At 35.5% G+C, this 18966-nt stretch overlaps 1 protein-coding gene across 1 annotated transcript in view; it reads right to left on the bottom strand.

The window, feature by feature from the left end:
- Positions 1 to 18966, bottom strand: part of SLC25A36 (solute carrier family 25 member 36) — a 38893-nt gene that overhangs the window by 10169 nt on the left and 9758 nt on the right. Inside the window, exons 2-4 of the mRNA XM_061167709.1 lie at positions 11801 to 11965; positions 7422 to 7499; positions 5205 to 5305 (exon numbers count right to left, since the gene is read on the bottom strand). Of these exons, the coding sequence (XP_061023692.1) occupies positions 5205 to 5305; positions 7422 to 7499; positions 11801 to 11965 (344 nt within the window). The remainder of the gene's footprint in view (positions 1 to 5204; positions 5306 to 7421; positions 7500 to 11800; positions 11966 to 18966) is intronic.

The following is an 18966-nucleotide window of genomic DNA, read 5'->3' as shown; positions in this document are numbered from 1 at the left end:
AGTTAAAGAAAAGAGTCGATATAGAATCCACAAGTTTTTAGCTATTGTTCCCTTACCAGCTCTGGTCCTATCACATTCTAATAAATTACAGAGACAGTATTAGGCTAAATGAAATCTAGAAAACATAATCTATTAGTTAAAAACATCAAACAAGCATGAAGAAACAAATTTATTACTAACTTTGAATTATATATGGTAAGATGATTTGAAGCTGACAAACAGCTTAAGTTAAACACCTTCCTACTTCTTTTAAGATAAACACACAGAAAGATATTGGGAATGGCTCCCCTGAAATTTAGACGTTTCCTATTACTTTTATTTTGGCATTTAAATTTTGTGACATTTTGATAATATGCTATATCATATTAATATTCTGAGTACCCTGTTAAATATTAAAACTGACTTATCTATTTGTAGGTTAAAAAGAATCAATATTGCTCCAGTCAATAAAAGCAAAATGGCAATATACTGGTCATACTATTAGTAATATGGTTAATATTTTATTAGAAAGTTTAAAAAACCTTTTAAATGTAATTTTTAAAGTTTTGTTTCATTTAAAATTCTATTTGATAATGTAAACCAATTAAAAACCAGAACAACAGAAATCCACATAATAAACTTGCTGAAAATGTCTATTTCATTAAGTGAGTGATACCTGTAGTATTGCATTTTCAGTACTTTTTATTAACTTCTGTAAGAACAAAGCCCACCTAACCTCTGAAGAGAAATATATTAAAAACAAAACAAAACAAACATAAAAAACTAATTAAAACTAAAATATGATCCCATATATCCTTATCCCGTATTTGAAAAGTAATGGTAGGTATTAAGATCAATGTTTTTGCAAGAAAGTAGAAAGCCAAGTATCAACAGACGAGAATGGAAAGCACTGTATTAGGCTTTTAAAATGTGTTATACTAAACAAAGAGAACTACTATTTTCTAAAAGTTGTCAGATGGTATGATATCATTTACAGAAATCTTAAATAGTATTAAGGAATTCTTTGGAGGTCAAGGCTATTATGGCCAAGCTAAAGACCCCAGGCTTTTGTTAACAATAACTGAAAAGTTACTCCAGTCTTCCTTCTAGAAGGAGTTATTATCAAGGAATCAGAATTAAGGTTTTATGAAATACTCAGATAACACACACACAAATTCAGGAAATAAAAATTCATTTCCCGCCTTCTATTCAACAGCTATTATAAATTCCCAGGGTGTGTTTCTTATAACTAGAGGCTGCAAGAGATGCTCAGATCAGTACTCACGAGGTTTAAGTTAGTCCATATTTCTACAGGAAGTGACCTGCGGATGGGGAGCATGAGATGACACGATCTCACTCTTTTCTCGGGAGAAATGTACAGTAAATGCCTAAAATAGACACAGGCTTTTCTGTATCATAACAACAAGCAGTGACCTCATCAGAAACATGTGTACAAAATGAATCCCATTGGAAGGATTTGAGAAATATTTACTGTGAGATCTAACTTCTGAAAATTTTAAGTTAAAAAAGAAAAAGGAATATCAGAATGGGCCATAATTTTTTTTGTTTAAAGTACCGAGTACTGAAAATTCTGCCATCTGTAGCAGTTTCGAGAGTCTAAATACTTACCCAAAAGAAGATCAATTTTGCCTTAATGAAAAAATGCTAACCTTGTCAAAGCAGAAATCTAACAAAATATTCAGAGCAGACTGTCATATCCCATTTTCCTACCATTATTATTTACCATACTTAGAACTAAAATCACAAAATTTTCTGTTCTTTAACAATCAGCTTATTTGGTAAATCTAAACAACAACAACAACAACAAAAAACCCAAAGGAGTTCCCTGGCAGTCCAGTGATTAGGACTTGGCACTTTCACTGCCATGGGCCCAGCTCTGATCCCTGGTCAGGGAATCAAGATTCTGTAAGCCACACAGCATGACCAAAAAATATTTAAATTAAATTAAAAAAAAAAAAAGTAAAAATTAAAAAATAGAAAATTCAAGGAACTTCATTTTATAACTATAATTTTTTAAAAAATGTAACGTATAGGTGGCTACAATAGTACCTTTCACTTTCTGCACTATGATCAGTAATATTGCACATCCATTTTTATGAAATATTTTGAATTCAGTTTCTTGTGCTCTACGAAACAAAAAACAGGAAGAATGTTTACATGAAAACACACAAAACATCTACCCATCCATCTAGCTGAATAAACTGCCAGGGATAAATTACTTAAAAAAATAGTTTATAATGCAAAACAAAATTTCTATTTAATTAGTAAAAATTTAACCTTAAGCTTTAAGTCAAATAGAAAATGTACCTTGAACGCTATTAACACAAGCAAATAAAGCCCACTAGTATCTAGGAAATGTTAAATGATTACATTATTGGTATTAAAAAAATTAAGCAATCACTGTGTAAATATATTATCCAACAAAAATCAGAATTCATTTCTGTTAAATCGATACTATACTGTTGTATATAAAAGTATATATAACCCAGATAAAAACTTTGGAACACTGGGAGTTACTACAGAAGAAAAAAATTTAGTACTATTCTTTCTGTATACACACCTTTGTGCAGGTGTATACAGAGGGATATGCAAACTCATTTAAACAAAAACACCCAAAAACTCTCAAGAAAATAAATACCCTCAATGATTAAGATATATTTAGTCTGGCAAAGGTCATATGTGGGGTGAGGGGGAAAGGTAGTAAAACAAAGTCACTTTTACTTAACCTGATTAAGTAGCCTCACAACTAGAAAAAAATTTTTTAATGCACGAAAATTTGTAACTCAAGTTGAGAGTTTACAAATTCTTACATTATTTCCTTGAAATACTAAAACAAATGAAAATAAGACAGCCTTTAAATAAACTGTCCTTCAAATTAAATAGGTTTAGTATTCAATTTCATATGAATAGAATGCAAAAGGCAACTGAACCGAGAGGTTACTTGGAATAAAAATTATGTACACGGTTACTAAACCCTTAATGCATGTGCTATTTGATGTGGCAAAATCTTGCAGGCATTATCAACAGTGGTATATTTTTGATACTAAAGTGACAAGGTTAGCATTTTTTTTGAATAGTAAGAAAACAAATTTTCAAATGACTGCCTCTAAGCACTTTGCACCCCCAGTTCATATTTTGAAGACCTCTAAAAATGATCCTGAAGAAAAACCAGTCTAGATTATTACAAGAGTGAAGGGGGCCAAAGGCTACCTTAATAAGTCTGCATGGGACCATTCAGTCTCACCAACCATGTAGCTACGTATAAAAACTGCAAAGCTAAGTATTATTGCTCATGAACAGTTGCAAAGAAGCTCTGAAGGTGTAATTCTCAGAAAAAAATCTAACTGCAAACAAATGGAAGAAGTATTTTCAAATTACACAAGTGTATAGTACAATACTCTCTGAACAATGTTAAGTCTTTCAACTTACCAAAATTTAAGAAATTCAAGTTGGGAAATAGTATCAACGCATAGATAAAAACAGAACTACAAGTTAACATTTGTATACATCTGAGAAAAAAGTACAAAATGACAATTCCACTGAACATCTTTGCAATATGATACAAATATAGTAATAAATTTTGATGAGATAGTCTAATGAAAGATGTTCCAGTGGGAATTGGTTTTCTGAAACCCTAAATTTGCAATACTGAATATATTAACAACTATCCTCAACTTAAAATAATTGCTTACCTACTTTCTTGGCATCAAGTCTTTCAAAAAAGAAAGATTAACATTTCTTTACAATTTTCTGGGGTTAAAAAAACAAAAACATGAACACTGATAATCCAGAAATATATTCTTACAAGACCCTAAATAGTTCGAAATTAGCCACTAACTTTGGAGAGAAAAATTTGGAGAGAAAAATCATATATATTCATATCCAACATTTATCAAAATATATGAAAAAATGTAACTATAACTAGATGATTGCTGTGGTATTAAAAAACTGATTCTCAAAATATAACCTATGTAGAGCAACCCACTCATTCTAAGAATAAGGTAATGGAGAGTCACATAAACTACCTAACTTGCCTACGATCTCTTTTCTTTGGTAAAGAGTATTTCACCACCTTGATCTTTAAAGCTTTACTTTCCAGTTTTAAAACTTTGTGGGCCAGTCAACAATAACTAAATATAAAAAGCCATAAAAATAATTCGTAAGATATGTACGAGATTATATGGCTATTGACCTCTCAGAAATTAGTATTTCAAACTTAAACTTAATTCATTAATTATGTGGTTGAAATTGATCCAATTTATTTCTAAACAGAAAATAGTTAACTCATTATCAAGCACCTGACATTCAATTTCTCAATCAACAGTTGATAAAAGTAGTTATAATTTGCTTTATAAAGTCACAGCATAATTTAGAAATGTGAGGCATGATTAACTATGCAACAAATCTCAGAACTATAGAGAATTTTCTGATGAGAAATAAAGGTCATGGCTTTGTCTAACATGCATGGCAGCAAATGATTCCAGAACCACATTGGTCAAACCAATCTCCCAGCTTATCTTTAAGGCAGTGCAGAGGTCCAGGACTAGCTGTTTTAATTCACAATCATATATTCTCAGGAATGATGATGAAAAAGAGTTCCTGGAAACATTTCTAGAGCAAGCGTGCGTATCTGGTGCACAGCTACATTTTCAGGGCTATCTTAGTGTGATTTATGTGGAATGCTACACACATTTTTCAATACATACATTATAATAACTGAGTTATCAGGAATACATCACTTGCAAAAATTTCAGCATTTGAGCACAGGACAAAATGAATACTTTACCAAGAACTGCCGGCACATTTCAGACAGAAGCCAAAACATGCAGCAAAAAAGGAAAAGGCACTAACAGAAATTGAGGAGAAAAGAGTAAATTACAGCTCTGTAATTTTAATTATGGTTGGATTCTTAAAACAGTTAAAAGGGATCACAAAATATTCAGTGGACTACACAAGACAATGTAAATATTATATTACCTGCATGTCTCACAAACTTCTAAATACATAAATGCCAACTGACAACAGATTTTACATATACTATTTAATCAAATTTATGGTATACTAAAACATGTAAAAATCATGCTTACAGATGTGAATCAATGAAAAGCACATTGCCTTAACTTTACAAGGTTAAATTCATCAAAATGCAATATTAAGTCTCTAGGTGTCAGAAAATTTTGTTTTTTAATATCATGTATTCATACCTGCCATTGCAGCTGAAATCATGTGTACCTGGGTAGAATCAGGATCAAATAAACCATTCAACTTTTCCTTGCAGTTTGAATAAGCAGCAAAGTATATGGCTCTAAAATAAAGATTTAAATTTTGTCAATGAGCATGTTGCTTAATTCATAAGATTTAAATGGCATATAAATTGTGTGATCTTTCTTATTTCAGAGTCCAGAAATCTAAAAACATAAACAAAATCTTAAGTTATTATATTTTCATGTAATAGCTACATATTTTTAAATAAGACCATGAAGTATTTTTTGTATTGACTCGTTAAAGATAAACTTAAATGTAAAGCATTCTCAAACAGATGCTCATATCCCAATATTTTAACAGCAACTGACTGAAACAAAAAGTGTTTATATAAGACTTTGATGACCAGAAAACACACAAATAAGGCTGAAAGGCCTTTATAGCACTAAGGGTAAGTTAAATACACTTAAGTAGACGTGACATGGGTATTTTATGTTGTTTTTGAAGAGAGGAAGGTAGAACTGACAAATAAAGTGAATGTTCAACAATTTTGACACACTGTGCCATATATCAATCTATACTACACAGAGAGTAGTTTACAGCGTCCCTAAACAGACAGAACAACTGCAAAAGAAATCAGTCACATCGGGTCTTATCAGGTATTCTAACATTTGTAAACACTGCATTAAATTTGTAAATATTTTCCCTGCTAACCTATTAATTGTGACTTTATGCATTCAACTACCTCCTCACTGTTTACAGCTTTCCAGGCATTGAGTTACTTGCTGCTGTATCAAATATCTTGTTATTTTCCAACAATCCTGATTCTCTAAGAAGGGAAAGAGTAAACAATTAAAAATGGGGCCAATCTCACTGTTGTGTTTTTTTTAACGTACTTAAGAAAAAACGGAAGTCAATAAAACTGAAAATTGAAATATTCCATTTCATGAAAAAAAGGATACACTGAATGATATCAAAGTAGGAAGAGGAATAAACACTGCATTACTAGATATGAATAAGAAAAAAAGCACCCTCATGAGAAAACGGGCAAGGAATACGCACATGTAATTCACAGAAGAGCGATACAAATGAAAAACAGTTACAAGGAGGAGGACATGAAAGCACCAAAATAAAACAAATATATAACAGTAAAAATCATGGGTAGTCTATTTGGCAAGTATTAAAATACATGGAGAGTTGCCAACATTTGTAATATGTGGATAAAGAGCAACTAATTCCCTACTTGAGAATAAAAGGATGGAGTGCCTTTTCAGAAGGCAATTGAGCAATATTCACTAACTTTAAATGTTCATATGCCCTTCAGTCCAGAAATTTTACTTTTAGGTAACTATCCTAAAGAAAAACACTTGCTTAAGTACTCACAGATAAAGGCATAGCTATGTTTCCAAAACCATTGTTTTTAACAGCAAAAAGGTGGAAATAAATCTAAAGGTTTACAAATAAGGGAGTCAATCATACTATACAAGTTTTAAAAAACTCAGCTATCTTCATGGAAAAAGCTTCAAGACAAATTTGGCAAAAATACTTCAATACGATTCAATTTATATAAATGATAACAAACATATATACTGTGCTTTTCATGTACACAATTAGCCAGAAAAAGATAGAGAAAGACTATAAACCAAACTTTTATCATAGCTATCTATCTATGGGGAGGGCAGAGAGTAACTGTGTGTAGAAAGGTACAGTGGGTGAGGGGAGATGTGTTTAAAGTGACGTGTCAAGCTTTATGCTACACGTTTTTTTGGACCTCACAATAAGAATGGATTTTGGATTAGGTTTTAAAAAGAAAGAGCCCACAAAAAGTTGAAATCCCATAAATAACGGGATCTGGTTCTGTTACACTGCTTGGATACAGAGACCTGGGTACACATTTTCTGAATGTGAACTTTGCTGTGTTTTATCATGGAAAAAGTCAATCTAAGATAAAAAGATATCAGAGAAAAATGACAACATATTAACGCCTTTTTTTTAACTTGGTGCAAAGACTGCTTCGTGACAATCTCATACATGACAATGACAACTGAGGTCCTTCACACCTCCACATGATACAATCTGCCCATCCTTTTGGATGGTTACTGATATCCATCTGTCACAGTGCTTCATCCTTATCATCTTGACTTCTCGTGAGCATCGCCTCTCATTAAACTTGAAACAAGAAAGACTGCCACAACTGAATTAACTTAAGTGTTTTTTACCTGGAAGGGGCCACCCCCACCAAATTGGGGCCTAATCCTCTAAATAGGGAACGAGGCCCTTCTTTTTCCAAGATCACCCTGAAAGAGAAAAATATTATTTAGAAAGGAACGTCCTTCAAAGTGTGGTACTTTATTTATACAGAAAATACAAAAGTCTAAATCTCCTATGTTTTGTACTATGTTATAAATGCTCTTGTCAGTGTTCCTCACCTCACATATGAAAACCTGCTTTCCTTGACAGAGTATATAATAGATTGATAACAGATTTACTAGTGAAACTCCATTCAGATTCTTTCCTGAAAGTTTCAGAGACATAATCATCAATATAGATTTCTACATTTTCATATGATCATGCTACTCTTTTCTTTAATCTCCTCCATTTTACTATCTTTACCAGCAACTTCAATTCCCAATTAGAAATGCAGCTGCTTCCTAGTATTGCAGATCCCTTCCTTGATACTGAACAACACTCTCCCATTGCAGCAGTATCTTATCCAACCATTTTAGTGAAATGCTATGGCAAAAATCTACCACCCTTACATCCTTCAGGGTACTAAAGTGGTTAGTCTGCTACTGTTTCTCCCTCTCCTTAGTTAACATTTACTACATGGAATAGTTATTGTGTAAAGACTAAACACAGTAAGGAGACAGAAAAGATGGTAAGGCCCCTGCCACTGAGAAATCTGCTGCCCATTTGTGGAAAAAGGAATTAGGCTGAAGTAAGTCATTTAACAGACCATATTAATAAGTAAATACTAAACACAGGCTCAGCAGCGAGAGGAACAGAGAGGCATGTCCAAGTCATAGAAGGTTTTCTGAAGGTGAGTTATTGAATGAGATTTGGGGGTAAGAAACATAGATTGATGAAGTGTAGGTATTTTAACTCAGAGTTAACAGACTAGGCCAGTGGTTTTGAAGTATCTATGTGCTTAAGAATGATTGCTTGAAAGGCAGTTGAGCATAATACTTAATTAAGGGCCTGAATTGCGGGGCCAGACTTCTTTTTTTAGTATATGTGCTGCCGAAGCGAGCACCAGACTTCTTAATATAAAGCCCCAATTCTGGTAACTGACTAGTTGTGAAACATAAAGTAATGACCTTTCTCTTGTCCTTATTTTCCATCCACAGTAAACAGAAGAACAGTATTTCAGGGGGAGCAGGGTGGCGGTTACCATGAGGAACGTTGCCATGTGCTAAGCCGCTTCAGTTGTGTCTGACCGTGCGCGACACCATGAGCTGCAGCCCGCCAGGCTCGTCTGTTCACGGGACTCTCCAGGCAAGAATACTGGAGTGGGTTGCCATGCCCTTCTCCAGGGCACATTCCCATCCCAAGGATCAAACCCAGATCTCTATGTCTCCTGCATTGGCAGGCGGGTTCTTTACCACTAGCACCACCTGGGAAGCCCAAGTTAATTAAAAACAAGAGCTTAAAAGAGTACCAGGCTTACAGAAAACACTTGATAAATCTTAATATTATCATTATTATTGGAGCATTTGTTCAAAATGAAAATTTCTTAGATTATGCCCTCAAAGTATTCTGATTCAATAGGTATAGGACAGTGTTTAGCAACTTGCATTTTTACCATGCTGCCAGATGACTGATATAGGTGATACAGAACACTTTAGATAAAATTAGGTTAAGACAGAAGCAGAATTAAGAACGACAAATTGTAGAACACATTTAATAAATTTCAGTGTTTGCTACTCCCTTCTGTGATAAATTCTTTTGAAAAGTTAAGGTAACTGTCCTTTAAAATAAAGACATTTGCAAACACTCACAATATTGCACACAATTTCAACCTAATATATAGATCTCTGGAAGCTCATCCATGAGTCCCTAAGAAACTAACAGAACCTAAGGGGGAATTCCCAAAATTCCTGGTTAAGAAGCCATGAAACACTTTATACCCACTAGGATGGTTACATAAAAAAAGACAGATGGAGTAAAACAAACGCTGGTGAGGATTTTTATTTTATATTTCATTTTTTGGCAAGGAATTAGAAATCTCATTCATTGGTGGTGGGAATGCAAAATAATGCATCCATTCTGGAAAATGGTTTGGCAGTTCCCCGAAGTGTTAAATATTATAAAGTTGCCAAATGACCCAGCAATTCTACTCCTAATACAATATATATCCCCCCAAAAGAAAACATGAACAATAAAATATGTTTCTGTAATGGCATTATTCACAATACTCCAAAAAGGGAGACAATGCAAATGTTCATCAACTGATGGGTGGATAAATACATGTAGTACATACCTACACAATGGAACATTTGGCAATAAAAAGATGCTTGCTACAGCATAGATGAACCTTGAAAACTGGCTGAGTGAAAGAAATCAGTCACAAAAGACCACATATGTGAAGACCACATATTACATAATCTCATTTACATAAAATTCTCTGAATATGCAAGTCCTTAATGACAGAAAATAGATTAGCAGTTGTTGCCTAGGGTGGGGTGGGGGGTGGGTGGGTAGGAAAAAGAGAAAATAGGAGTGACTGCTAACAGGAAAGGGTTTCTTTTTGTGGTGATGATGAGTATGTTCTAAATTTAGAGTGTGGTGATGTGAACATACAACTCTGTGAATGCAAACTCTGTGAATATAATATACTAAGAACAACTGAGCTATACACCTTAAATGGGTGAATTTTACAGTATGTAAATTATCTCTGAATAGAGATGATGGGAAAAAAGGAAGAAGCCATAAAACAGATTGATTAGGGGGAAAAAATGGGAATATGAAGAGAGGTTAAGGCAAGAAAATGCAGACTTGGAAGTCATCTGGGTACTGATGATAGGTGAAACATTAAACTGACTTTTTACATGGGGGAGTCCTAGGTGGCACTAACGGTAAAGAATCCACCTGCCAATGCAGATGATGCAAGAGACTTGGCCTTGATCCCTGGGTTGGAAAGATCCCCTGGAGAAGGAAATGGCAACCCACTCTAGTATTCTTGCTGGGAAATGCCATGGACAGAGAAGCGTGGTGGGTTACAGTTCCTGAAAAACTGAGAAATTAAAACAGAAACCAGAGGGATTCCTATTAGTTCCTCTGGGGAAAGTCAGAGAAGGCAAAACCACTGAAAAATGAATAAAAAAATATAGCACTGTCAAAAAGGTCAAAGGAAGAATTTTAAGAGGAAGTCAGTGGTAATGTCAAAATCATGGTATTAAAAGATTTATCATTAACCACAGAGAAGTACTTATCTGTAACTATGGCATGTTAACCCAAAATCGTTAACAATTTTATTCTGTCTACTCAAGTACTTAGGTAAGTTTGAAAAAAGTGATGAAACCTTTTAGTAGTGAAAGTAAACACAAGTATGAGTTTACTTGCTGCCACAAAATAAACACCACTGAACTAAGTTCAAATAGATTATGTCCCAAGTGAGCTGATAAGACAGACACACAGGCCTTGAGTCACCTGTTCATGCTTGTGCTCGGTCACTAAGCTGTGTCCAATTCTTTGCAACCCCATGGACTATAGCCCACCATACTCCTCTGTCCATGGGATTTCCCAGGCAAGAATATGAGAGTGGGCTGCTATTTCCTTCTCCAGGGCATCTTCCCAACCCAGGGATCAAACCCACGTCTCCTGGGTTTAAATGTGTAAAATCCAATTTCAATAGTTTTTTAAAAAGATATTTATGTATTTATTTGTCGGTACTGGGTCTTATTTGTGGCATGTGAGATCTAGTTCCCTGACCAGGGATCAAACCCGGGGCCTGTGCTTTGGGTGCATGGAGTCTTAGCCACTGGACCACCAGGCAAGTCCCCCATTTTCAACAGTTTTGAAATTTCAAATCTAACTTGTAATGTAATGAAGTATGACAGAGTGTGAAAATACATCTTTTTCAAACCACTAAGAAATGCCAAACACTAAATTACATTTTAAAATCTGCTTTAAATCTTGGTTATATTTAGGCTGTATAAAAATCAGACTGTCATTAATTGGATGTACTTATGTGTGAGTACTTTGAAAATTAAAAAACACACCTAAGAATTAGCATTTAACATTATCACATTTCAAAAACTAAATTTAGAATTCATAATCCAAAACAAAATAAACACAAAGTATGAGTTTATTTTGATATCTTTTCTGAAATATGTCTTTTGAAAATAAATTGAATGGATAAATGTAGAAAAATATTTTAAATGCACATGATTTGGAAATAATATTACATTTTATATTATCCAACTTACTTTTTCTCTCCTAATGGAGGGATTACTGTTTCTACTGAACAAGTGACAGTAATTCTGTCATTACGTCTGTAAAACCTTTTTAAATATGGCAGAATATAAATAAGTCAACATGGCCATCATCATTAAGGTAAACCAACAACAACAAAAATTAATGAATACTGTGCTCTCACTTTAGACAATGGAGAGGTCCAGGAGACACTACTCGATTGACACTGGCTCCAGCCATGGTACTCAGCTGAACTTCAGAGATATAAAGTGTCACGGAAGATGACTGCAGCCGTGTTTTCACAACTTCCAGTGGACATGTCAGAATAGCTCCCACTGTACCACCACATCTATAAGAAAGTACAAAGAACAAAATTCTACTTAATTCATAAATTAGTACACATGCACAGAGCTGTGAAATAAAATGAGCAACTGGGGCTTTGAGAAGGTACTAAAATCTACAACTTCTGTATTAAGGAGACTAAATAATTTTTTACATGTTTCATGTATTTGACTATATAGAAACATTTAGAAGCTAAAAGTAACAGTTTAGTATCTACCTAGCAAGAAAAATTAGCTGAAGAGTCCAAACAGTGGGTGCTACTGTTAAAATGTATTGGTACATGACATCACAGCTTTAAACACTGTTATAACGGTTTACTTAGTACTCCTTGCCCAGGTATTACTTGTGTTGAAACTGAGACAATTATGTGAGATACATCCTATTTCTCAAACTCCTACCCTATCTTTCAATGCTCAAGAAATAGTCTTGACAACCTGAGAATATAATGGGCTGCACCGAGTACAAGATCTTGGCTTAATTCTTACGATTTTAATAACACTGCTAGCTATTTTACAAGATTATTGTTTCTTGCATTACCAAATGTGTGATTCAGTATCTGACAAAAATATAATTTTATGAGTTATGATCTTAACTCTAGATATAGGAAGATAAATAAGAGGACATTTCCCCCTGGATCATAACAGGTAAAGACAGGTGGTACAGAGTCCTTTGGTTACTGTTGAAAAGACCCAGTCAAGTACTAGAAGTGAAATCTCTGCCAGATCTAGGAATGCGTTCCTAGCACCACGGGACAAAATGATCATAAAATGCCTCCCAAAGTGTGGTTGATTTATGACCATGAGGGATCCTGTCAACTACAAACTGGCACTCGCCATCTACCTCTACAAGGACTAAATCATGTGCTGCTGCAGCTGCTGATTTTCAACAACCCCTGAAAGGAGTTCAGGGTGGAGAGCAGAAATGAGGCACTCTGCTTGGGGAAGAACTGGCAGAACAGTCTCCAGATAGATATTTCTAGGAGCTGATTTTATGAACCCAATTCTTTATGTCCTTATATCTAGAAAAGCACTAAAATCCTTCATGGTGATGACTGCTCCTTGTGACTAGCAGAAACCTTCTGCAGCATCATCTTTTAGGATTTGAAATAGCACAACTGGAATTCCATCACTTCCACTAGCTCTGATGCTTCCTAAGCCCACCTGACTTCACATTCCAGGATGTGTGGCTCTAGGTGAGTAACCACACCATCGTGATTATCTGGGTCATGAAGATCTTTTTTGTATAGTTGTTCTGTGTACTCTTGCACCTCTTCTTAATATCTTCTGCTTCTGTTAGGTCCATACCATTTCTGTCCTTTATTGAACCCATCTTTGCATGAAATGTTCCCTTGGTATCTCTAATTTTCTTGAAGAGCTCTCTCGTCTTTCCCATTCTACTGATTTCCTCTATTTCTTTGCACTGATTACTGAGGAAGGCCTTCTTATCTCTCCTTGCTATTCTTTGGAACTCTGCATTCAAATGGGTATATCTTTCCTTTTCTCCTTTGTTTTTTGCTTCTATTCTTTTCACAGCTATTTGTAAGGCCTCCTCAAAGAGCCATTTTGCTTTTTTGCATTTCTTTTTCTTGGGGATGGTCTTGATCCCTGTCTCCTGTATAACGTCACGAACCTCTGCCCATAGCTCATTAGACACACTGTCTATCAAATCTAGTCCCTTAAATCTATTTTTCACTTCCACAGTATAATCGTAAGGGATTTGGTTCAGGTCATACCTGAACTGTCTAGTGGTTTTCCATACTTTCTTCAATTTAAGTCTAAATTTTGCAATAAGGAGTTCATGATCTGAGCCAGTCAACTCCTGGTCTTGTTTTTGCTGACTGTATAGAGCTTCTCCATCTTTGGCTGCAAAGAATATAATCAATCTGATTTCAGTGTTGACCATTTGGTGATTTTCATGTATAGAGTCTTGTCTTGTGTTGTTGAAAGAGGGTGTTTGCTATAGCACTGCATTCTCTTCAGTTCAGTTGCTCAGTCGTGTCTGACTCTTTGCGACTCCATGAATCACAGCACACCAGGCCTCCCTGTCCATCACCAACTCCTGGAGTCCACCCAAACCCAAGTCCATTGAGTCGGTGATGCCATCCAACCATCTCATCCTCTGTCGTCCCCTTCTCCTCCTGCCTTCAATCTTTTCCAATGAGTCAGCTCTTCACATCAGGTGGCCAAAGTATGGGAGTTTCAGCTTCAACATCAGTCCTTCCGATGAACACCCAGGACTGATCTCCTTTAGGATGGACTGGTTGGATCTCCTTGCAGTCCAAGGGACTCTCAAGAGTCTTCTCCAATACCACAGTTCAAAAGCATCAATTCTTCAGCGCTCAGCTTTCTTTATAGTCCAACTCACACATCCATACATGACCACTGGAAAAACCATAGCCTTAACTAAATGGACCTTTGTTGGCAAAGTAATGTCTCTGCTTTTTAGTATGCTGTCTAGGTTGCATTCTCTTGACAAAACTCTATTAGCCTTTGCCCTGATTCATTCCAAGTCCAAATTTGCCTGTTACTCCAGGTGCTTCCTGACTTCCTACTCTTGCAGTCCAGATTATATTGTTTGGGATTATATTCCGAAACAAAACTGGAAAAAAAAAAAAAAAAGACAAACAGACACTTCACCTAAGACATATGGATACAAATAAAACAGAAGATTTTTCAAAATCATTTGTCACCAGGAAAATGAAAATTAAAACCACAATGAGGGAGCACTGCACATCTACTAATGGATTAAAATTTAAAAGTAAAAACACAACTGAAATACCAAAAAGGATTTGTGCAGTGTATGGGAACATGCTGTGACTGATCAAATATATCAAAAGTGGTTTGCAAAGCTTTCGTGCTAGAGATTTCTTGATGCTCCATGGCTGGGTAGCCCAGTTGAAGCTGACAGTAATCAAATCAAGACATTAACTGAGAATAATCAATGTTATACCACATAGGAGATAGCCGACATACTCAAAATGTTTAAATCAAGCCTCAAAAAATTATTTGCACCAGCTGCTTGGTGATGTTAGGGTTCTACATAAGTGAAAAAACTTCCTGATCATATTTCCCCACTCAATTCTCCACTGAAAATGTAACAAAAGTTTCATTTTTAAAGTGGGTGAAGAAAACTGGAACTGAAGAGATCATGCGGCAAGGGAAATGAACCATCACCAACCACACCAAAGGCCAGGCTTCATCCAAAGAAGGTGAAGTTGTGTACATGGCAGGATTGGAAGGGAGCCCTCTGTTAGGAGCTCCTCCCAGAAAATGATTAATTTCAACAAGTATTGCTCCCAATCCCAGATGGCTCAGTGGTGAAAAATCTGCCTGCTAATAGAGGAAACATAAGAGATGTGTTTTTGATCCCTGGGTCGGGAAGATCCCCTGGAGTAAGAAATGGCAACCCACTCCAGTAATTCTTGCCTGGAAAACTCCATGGACAGAGGAACCTGCCAGGCTACAGTCCATGGGGGTCACAAAGAGTCTGATATAACTGAGCAATCCCACTCCTGGGCATACAGATGGAGAAAACTCTGACTCAAAAAGATACACGCACCCAGTGTTGATAGTAGCACTATTTACAACAACTAGGACATGGAAGCAATGTAAACAGACATCAACAGATGAATGGATAAAGAAGATGTGGTATATATATACACAATGGAATGTTACTCAGCCATGAAAAAAAAATTGAAATAATGCCATTTACAGAAAGATGGATGGACCTAAATGAAGTAAGACAGGGAAAGACAAATACATGATATCACTTATATGTGGAGTCTAAAAAAATTTTTACAAATGAACTTATTCACAAAACAGAAGCAGATTCAGACACAGAAAATTTATGGTTACTAAAGGGGAAAGGGTGAGTGAGGGATAAATTAGCAGATACAAACCAGATACACACACACACACACACACACACACACACACACACACACACACACACACACACACAAAACAAGGTTTTACTATATAGCACATGGAACTATATTCAGTATCTCCTAATAAACTTGTAATAATGGAAAAGAATCTGACAAGGATATATACATATAACTGAATCACTTTGCTGTATACCAGAAACTAACACAACATTGTAAATCAATCGTTAAGTTAAGTGTTAGTCACTTAGTTGTGCCCGACTCTTGGTAATCCCATGGACTGTAGCCCACCAGGTCATGCTATACAATAAAACAAAGAACAATAAAATGTGGTATGCCTACACATGCCCACTCAAAGACCCGTCCACAAATGTTTATAGCAGTTTTACTCTTAAAAGTCAAAAGTTCAGCCAAAAGCGAAAATGTCCATCACCCGATTACAGATAAACAGGTTATGTTCTATCTATACAATGGATTACCACTCTATAATAAAAAGCCACAACCTAAACCAACCTCAAAAGCAGTCAGCTAACTGCAGGGGGGTGGGGGGTGGGGGTAAAAAAAAAAAAGACCACACACTTAACTGGCACAAAAGGCCTTCATTTTATGACATACTGGAAAAGGCAAAACTAGAACCAAAATAAGATCAGCAGTTATCAAAAGGCAATGGAGGTGGGAAGAATCGACTGCGAGGGGCAAGGAGGAATTCTTGGGGTAATAGAAATGTCCTATGTTTTGATTACAGTATAGGCATACCTCATTATATCATGCTTCACAGGTATTGAGTTTTTTATAAATTGAAAGTTTGTGGCAACTCTATGTTGTTAGATGATGGTCAGCACTTTTTGGGGAGGCAGTTTCCCATTGGCTCAGTGGTAAAGAACCTGTCTGCCAATGCAGGAGACACAAGTTTGAACACTGAGTAGGGAAGACCCCCTGGAGAAGGAAATGGCAACCCACTCCAGTATTCTTGCCTGGAAAATCTCATGGACAGAGAAGCCTGGTGGGCTACAATCCATAGGGTCATGAAAAAGTCAGACACAACTAAGCAACTAAATTACTTTTTAAAATTAAATACCAATCAAGTCCATTTGTCTTTTTTTTTTTTTTAATTTTGTTTTTTTAATTGCCTGTGCCTTGCAGCTTGCGGGATCTTAGTTCCCTGATCAGGGATGGCACTCGAGACTCCTTCAGTGGAAGCATGGAGTTCTAACCACTGGACCACCAGGGAAACCCCAGCAATCAACCACATCTTGACCCTTGAGTAACTCGGGGTTAGGGATGCCAAAACTCTGCAGTCAAAAATCCATGTAAAATTATACCTGTGGTTCCACATTTGTGGATTCAACCAACCACAGGTTGTGTAGAACTGTAGTATACATTTACTGAAAAAAATCTCGTCTGTAAGTGAACCTGTGCAGTTCAAACCTGTGTTGCTCATGGGTCATCTCTATTTTTACATAAAGGTGTATACACTGTTGTGGTTTTTAAAAAGACATAATGTTATTGCACACTTAATAGATTACAGTATAGTAAGCATAGTATAAGCAAACCTTTGTAAGTACTGGGAAACCAAATAATTTCTCAAAAACTCCACTTATGGCTTTAAGTAGAAAATTTAAAAATTTAATCCCACAAAAAATATCAAAACCATAATTACATTTTCAAAAATAGCAGAGGCTATAAAAGTATAGTAGAGGCTATGAAAGATTTGAAACAAAAGTAAGTAATCCAAGAGACTTCTGTACTCAGTGAATAATACTGACTTTTTCAGCTACGAAATACAATGAAAGACCTAATTATATATAAGGCCAAAGGAGTACCCTAAACAGAAGCCAGTTTATCTATGTCAATGGCTGAGATTATGTAATAAGGGATGACCATCACAGTAAACTCAAGAGAGCCTATGTGGTAAACCATGCTGTATTCAGACTGTAACAGTGATTTATTTACAGTAAATCATACTTGTTTCTAATCTGAATTTGCCTAGCTTTTAAAAAGCTGTTTAATATATTTACTTTGGAATTTACTGAACATAAAATCCAACAGGCCAAGAGCATGTAATAAACATGCAGATTTTATATTCTGTAAAGAATATGTTTTCAAAAAAAAAAAAGAATATGTTTTCGGTTTTTTCACAGTGAACATAAACTCCTTCTATAGAAACAAAAAGTAAAGTTAGCACATAGGAATGACTACCTATACTCAGTCATTCCTGGTTCTGAGAGAACAAACACATTACACAAAGGAAACCACCAACCAACCTAACAGGGAAAAACAGCATCTATGCCTCACAAGGCTTGCTGGCCAATGTCTCCACTCTGCCTTGGTGATGCAAGTAAAATGGTTTCTCACTGCTCTAACATGCTGGGGAATCATCTCAGAGGGAGGGAGATGGATGCTGAGTTGTCACATCAAAGGAAGCAGCGTTATTCTAAGAGCATCCATTCTTGTTTAAGCCTTCCATGGTTAAAAAGATTTGAGGTTACATAATATACTTTATGTTCATAACTGATGTGGCTGGAAAACTAGTATTGAATTTATAGCATCAGTAGAACAGAAAATGTGATGTGATTTTATGTATGTCAACAAAGGAATGACCTGTTCTTCTACAGAGAATGGAAATTGGAAGTCAAACAGCCTTTTGTGCTCCAAAGAAAAGTGAAGTGAAAGTGTGGGTTGCTCAGTCATGTCCGACTCTTCCAAAATAGGGTTTCAAACATTTTGTAACCTTCATTTACGTTGTTAGGAGGCTTGGAGATATTAGTAGATTAATCTACCTTCCAATACAGTTTAATAAAGCACTGAATAAATGATGCAATGGATCAATGGATGAGTGATCAACTAATGTTCTGCTAGGAACTGATTTTTTTTTTACCAATAAAGTTACATAAATCGAAAAAAAAAGTTGTCAGTGTCAATTACTGATAATAGCAACTAAATTTTTTTTAACGGAACTATTACAAATGGGCCAGATCAAACTAGACATATACAGTATGATTCCTTAAAAAAAAAAACCTCAATAAATAAAATATATGAAGATCTAAACTGTACAGAGCTGGGCTAAGTGTAAGGGTTATACACACAAACACTTATACTGTCCTGAAGGAGTTTCACGTTATAAA

The sequence above is a fragment of the Dama dama genome, chromosome 19 (genome assembly GCF_033118175.1).
Source record: "Dama dama isolate Ldn47 chromosome 19, ASM3311817v1, whole genome shotgun sequence".
Lineage (NCBI taxonomy): Eukaryota > Metazoa > Chordata > Mammalia > Artiodactyla > Cervidae > Dama > Dama dama.
The sequence above is the reverse complement of the archived record's forward strand: the minus strand, read 5'-3'. Positions and strand labels throughout refer to the sequence as shown.